At 56.1% G+C, this 5,617-nt stretch overlaps 2 protein-coding genes across 2 annotated transcripts; one reads left to right on the forward strand and one right to left on the reverse strand.

Moving 5' to 3' along the window:
- Positions 1–865: 865 nt before the first annotated feature.
- On the reverse strand, positions 866–2,526 carry NGA_0399500 (uncharacterized protein). The gene is made up of 5 exons (XM_005855042.1): positions 2,423–2,526; positions 2,027–2,126; positions 1,468–1,555; positions 1,256–1,321; positions 866–1,010 (listed from the first exon to the last, which is right to left on the reverse strand). Exons 1-5 carry the CDS (start codon positions 2,484–2,486, stop codon positions 999–1,001), a joined length of 330 nt encoding a protein of 109 aa, XP_005855104.1. The 5' UTR covers positions 2,487–2,526; the 3' UTR covers positions 866–998.
- A 1,968-nt stretch (positions 2,527–4,494) lies between these two features.
- On the forward strand, positions 4,495–5,240 carry NGA_0399200 (uncharacterized protein; the record flags this gene model as incomplete). The annotated part of the gene is made up of 2 exons (XM_005855039.1): positions 4,495–4,822; positions 5,002–5,240. 2 exons carry the CDS (start codon positions 4,495–4,497, stop codon positions 5,238–5,240), a joined length of 567 nt encoding a protein of 188 aa, XP_005855101.1.
- Between the last annotated feature and the right edge of the window lie 377 nt (positions 5,241–5,617).

A 5,617-nucleotide genomic window follows, 5' to 3' on the forward strand; every position in this document is an offset into this window, starting at 1 on the left:
CGTGAGAAAAAGAGGGCGAGGGAATCATCGAAGAAAAAATGATGAGGGACGGGCGGAAGAGCGTGGGGAGTGTGGGTGGGAGGGCAGGAGGGAGGGCGGGAAGGAGGGAGGGCTTGCGTCGGACGGCAATGGTTGGGGGACGAGTAACGGAGACGGGAGTAGGGAGGAGGACAAAAGACTGGACAAGAAGCAGGGAGAGGACTCGGTGGGAGTGGACGACGATGCCGAGTGAGCATCTGGCATGTCCAGAGAGGATGGATGAGGGAGGTCGTGCTGTTCTAAGGAAGGACGTAAGAGGGAAGAAAATTGGTAATATGGTGCTGGTGGTGAGATGATGATGGTGACAATAATTTGTATTGCTCCATTTTTATGATTAAAATGGCGTGGACTGCGACGTATCCGAGACTGATTGTTGTGCGCGATGGATGTTGTGATATTTTGAAGGGTACTGACGCCTTTCTGAGGGCCCTTCTCGAATGTATCGGTTTGAAAAGTAACCAAGAGAGGGTGCGTGGACCAGGCACTTGAAGCGAGAAGGAAAAAAGGGGAGGGCTGGATGGACGCGGAAGAGCCCCCGAAAGAAAATCCATAGCGAGTAAAAGCAAGTCGTGTCAACATACAATAAAGCCATACATGTGCAGAAGGACGATAGGGACCAGTACGTCTCCAATCCAGCCCCTGACTTGTAAAGTCAAGCCACACTGCCACTCAAAGTCTAAATTGAAGCAACCGTATCAACAGGATTGGCTCGCGTTGCGACGTTTGGAATCACGACAGTGTGCCTTTGGTTTTATATTTTTCTTTACTTTTTTGAACTCCACATCACGGCTAGGATAAAACATCTCTGTCTGTACAGAATCTTTTCTTCCACCCCTCCGTCCTGCCTGCCCTACCAGTCATCCTCCTCCTCCCTCTTTCTCCCTTCTACCACCTCTTCCATCAAGAAAGTGAAAGCCGCGTTCACCTTCTTGAACTCCTGGCTGCTTTTGGCGCGTTCTTCAGGGGATACTCTACCGGATCGGGGATGGAGTTGGAAAAAGGGAAGGGAGGGGGCGGGGTTCAGACATCCACAGACAGGACTTGAGGACGGAAATGCGAGCAACAAAATCAAACTGCATAAAGCCACGCAATATCTTCGACCAAATTGCAGTCGTTTCCTTTCCCGCTCTCATTCCCCCCCTTCCCTAAAACCCGCCCTCCCTCCGCACCTATCGGGATGGCATGCCAGGGCCTTCCTGCGGAAAGCCTCTTTCACCGTCTCCTCCTTCAACTCCTCCAAAGGGTTGCTTGAGAGCTCCAGCGTCTTCAGGGCTTCAACCCGCTGTTGGGAGAAAGTGGAAGGTGGGGGTGGGCGCTGGATGGCGAGTATATGTGAATCGGGAGGTCAGGAATGAGAGAATGATTGACAAGAGAGGGCAGTGCGGCAGGACCCCCTCTCACTCCCTCCCCCGAGCCCTCAATCCTCACCCGTGCCCCTGCTCGCCGTCGGAACCCCTTACGGCCCTCTTCTCCGAATTGAGCCCCGAAGAAATCCTCGGCAGAAAAGCCTTGCCACCTGATGAGGCAGGAAGGGAAAAGAGGAGGAGAGGGGTCAGGAAGAAAAGAACGGGACAAGGAGAAGAGGACGAGTATCAAATTAAAAGGGAAGATAGGGAGGGAGGGAGGCAGAGAGGAAGAGAGAAAGGGAGGGAGGGAGGGAGTCTCATACGTCTGCTCGTCCACTTTTTCGTGGTAGAAACGGTGAAGCTTCTCCCTCAACGCCTCTCGTTCTCGTTCCTCCACCCTGCCCGGGGGAAATAGCCAGAGAGATGGGGACAAGACGAGGAAAGAGGTAAGAGAGAAGGGATGTGGGGGACATGACAAGATTAAGAGGGGCGGACGGAGCAGTTGGGAGAGGGGAGGATGAATGTAGGGTACAACTGCTTCGACTGCCTTCTTCCTATCCGCACCAAAACAGGGGACGACAAAGACTTTCCATCCATTCCTCCTTCCTCCCGTCTCCCGTCGACTTCCCCCCTGCCCTTACATCCATGCGTAGATCCTTTCTGCCTGTTGCCTTTCCTCCTCGGCTGCGGCGGAGAAGTATGATTCCCATCGCGCCCGTTTAAACGCCGGGTCCCAGTACTCTGAGGAGGGTCCGAGGGAAAGGGGACAACGGGGGGGGGAACGAGAGGGAGAGAGGGAGGGAGGGGAGGGAATAGGAATAGGAGAAATAGTAAGCGCCAGGAGGAGACCCATTGCTGTCGTGTGACGCCGCAACACTGCTCTGAACCGACTCATTTAGGCAGCAGATACAAGCAATACGGTCTGCAAAACCTGTCCTCTTCCATTCTCTGCGCGCCGCGCTCTGCGGAAAATGTCCGACATTGACCGGACGAGCTAGGAGTTGACCTACAGGAGGATCGTCGATGAGGAGACCTACCTTTGTACATTTCCCTTTTCACAAAACTACTGTGCTTGTTCTCCGTAGGTACCGCCCAGCTCATGACTCGCCTCCCGTATCGGCGGGCCACCAAGACATTGCCAGCCACTGCGAGTACGACGCTCCCGAACACCAGCATGCCGCTGAGAGAAAGACCAGGAGGGGGGGAGAAAGGAGGGTGAAGAACACGATGAAGGGGTCAAGTAAAAAACACATCGCGACCAGAATAAAGCTACGGCATACAGCATGCTTGGAGTCATGCGCCTTCGAGGTTTTACTTGCCTCCGAGTGGACATGACGTGGCTTGCGCCCTCTGGTGGAGGGGGCTGATGCTCATAAGTTTCTCTATCAGGCAAGGAAGGGAAAGGAGGCGGAGGTGCCTTTACACTCCCCTCCATGCCTGTCAAAAAGAGTCAAGGATAACGTGGGGACGGGTCAAAATGTTGGAAGTCGGAAAGTAGGGGAGAGGGATGGTTATGACTCCATAGGAGCGGGGAGGTTAACGCTGTCTCAGGTCAACGTTGGAAGGAACTGCAACAATAGGCGGGGAACAACAAGTTCTTTCAAATCCATGTTATGCTCATCTTAGTAAGATATCTATCGTGAAGGTGAAGGAGGAGAAGAGAGAAACAATCGGTGTATGGGGTACTTTTCGAGGGCAGATTGGTTCTCATCGTGGGGAGGATCAGCAGTCTTATTAGCGAGTATTTTGAAGTCGTTCTGACTGACATCCGAAGGCATACCAACTTATCCAAACACGCTCTCGCACATTGTCATGCTTGCTTCTTTCTACGACAGGTGCTTGATCGGCATCATATCCACGCAAAAGGCATCCAATATGTCAGAATACGTGCCACCTCCACCCCTCCCATCGACGTCCTCTGCCACAAACCTCAGTCGTGCCTCCTCACACGCCTGTCGCGACGTCATACGTTTCCTCCGCTCTGCTTGCTCGCTCACCACCGAATATGCAGACACGCTCGCGTTATATTTAAAGGGCCGAGACCCATCTGACCCCGAACTTTTGACTCTACGGACCCTGCAAAACCGCCTCTCCCTCATCCTCCCCCCCCTCCCCCTGCCCTCAGCCCCTCACGAAACTGGAGACGAGATGGCCCGGCCTCCCATCGATCGCGTCCTGGGTGACGCCGATCTCCTTCAATTAATTTTCGCCCGGTTCGTGGACGGTAAATCCGCTGGGCTGACGTCCCGAAAATCGCTTGGGGTCTTAGGCTTGGTGTGCCGGTCGTGGCAGGCGGTGGCCTGGAGGGACGCGCTGTGGGAAGAAATCTGTCGGGAGACGCTCCCTTTGCTGGAGGTGGAGGAGGGAGGCGGACCGGAGGGCGGCAAACACATGCCGCAATGGTCTCGGCGGGAAATGATGAGGAAGCACGGGATGGCGCTGGCGGGGCCGGGGAGGCGGCTGCTCTCTGGACAGTGGGTGGACGAGGTTTTCGTGTGTTTCGAGATATTCGAGAAGGAGAGCGGGAGGAGGCTGTACGTGGGCTTGGGCGCGATAAACTTGTTTCAGCGAGAGGACCCGGAGGACCCGGTGAGGGCGGGGGGGAGGGCGGGGGAGAGGGCGGGAGGGAGGGAAGGGAAAGAAGGAAGGGGCAATGTCGTGCTTTTCCCTCCCGTAAAGAGGGTGTGAGCTCTTTATTTATCGTTGAGGTTTGAAGCAGCAAATCTCAAGTGTTTTCGCGCGCTCCCTTCCCTCCCTCCCTCCCTTTCTCCCTCCTTCCCTCCCTCCCTCCCTCCTCCCTCCGTTACTCGCCTTTCTGCCGGCCTGCCCTCCTCCCGCTCCCCGCCCTTTTTTGACGGGACAGGAGGGCGACTTACACATCGATCTACACATGTGGAGCACGCACAGTCGGGAGTTGGCGGGGGGAACGTTTTCGGCGGGTATGTACGATACGAGGGAGGGGGGGAGGAAGGGACGGAGGGGGAGGAAGGGAGGGAGGAAGGCTCTGAAGAACATTCGAGACTTCTTCCAGAAGCGGCCTAAGGTGGTAGAGGAAGGGAGCGAGACGGAAGGGGGGAGGGAAGGAGGGGAGGGGCATACCTGGAGCGCTATGATCGTGCAGCAGGAGGACGAGGAAAAGGAGGAGGAGGAGGAGGAGGAAATGGAAGAGGAGGAAGACGACGACGACGACGAGGAAGAGGAGGACGAGGACGAGGAGGAGGAGGAGGAGGAGGAGGAGAGCATGCATCCGGGAATCACGGTCTCCAAGCCAACGCGGCTCCCCGCCCTCGCGGCTCTGAAATGGGTGATACGGGCGAGTGTGCGGTGTGTACGCACGGGCCGCTGGGCCCTGTTGTGGGAAAGCGCGGAGGACACCACTTTCTACACCGAGGAACCGGACGAGAACTGGCGAGCCTCCCTCCCTCAAGGGAGCCTGAGTGAGTGCGGGAGGAGAGGGGCGGGAAGGAAGGGAAGGAGGGGAGGGACAGGGGGGCAGGCTCTCTCCGAGGCGATTTCCTCTTCTTCTCCGGCTGGCACGCTCATTAATCGCTCTAACTCTCTGTCCACTCGTTCTCCCTCCTCCTTTCCCCCCTTCCGCCTTCCCATCCTCCCTCAGGTGTCCTCTCAAGCTGGCATCCTGTCTACACGACTCATGCCTCCCTCCTCAATGTCGAGGCGGGGGTGACTTTTTACGTCAAGCCGAAGGGCGAGGGAGAGGAACGGGAGAGGGAATGGGCGATCGCCACGGTGGAAAAGGAGAGCTGCGAGGATCATACAGTCTCCTTTGTTGGCCTCAGCTTCAAAGCCCCCGACGTGTATTTCTTGGGGCAGTTCGTTCGGAGTTTGTTGGATTGAAAGGGAGGGAGGAAAGGAGGGGGGGAGGGAAAGAAAGCGCCATGAACGCCGTCGTCCTTAAGATGTTTTTTTTCCTTTGCTTTGTATAAATTACTTTTATCGCCGTCGTTCAGTCTTGCCTGCTCGATGCGGCTTTCCCGTGGTTAATGACCGAGGGGTGCCGGTAAGAAAGAAGGGATACTTCCTCCCTCCTTAGGCCAGCCGGTCGACACAGCAGGGTGCGAGAAAGGAACGAGGGAGGGAGGGAGGGAAGGACGGAGGAAGAGAGGGATGGATACGACGTTTAGGCAAAAAGGTTCAAGCGGGCTTCAACCCTCTTTCTTCTCTCGTTGGGGAGCATCCCGGGCCCTTCCACGTCGAATTTGTCTGCTAGAGCC

Source organism: Nannochloropsis gaditana, assembly GCF_000240725.1.
Source record: "Nannochloropsis gaditana CCMP526 unplaced genomic scaffold scaffold309, whole genome shotgun sequence".
Taxonomy (NCBI): Eukaryota; class Eustigmatophyceae; order Eustigmatales; family Monodopsidaceae; genus Microchloropsis; species Microchloropsis gaditana.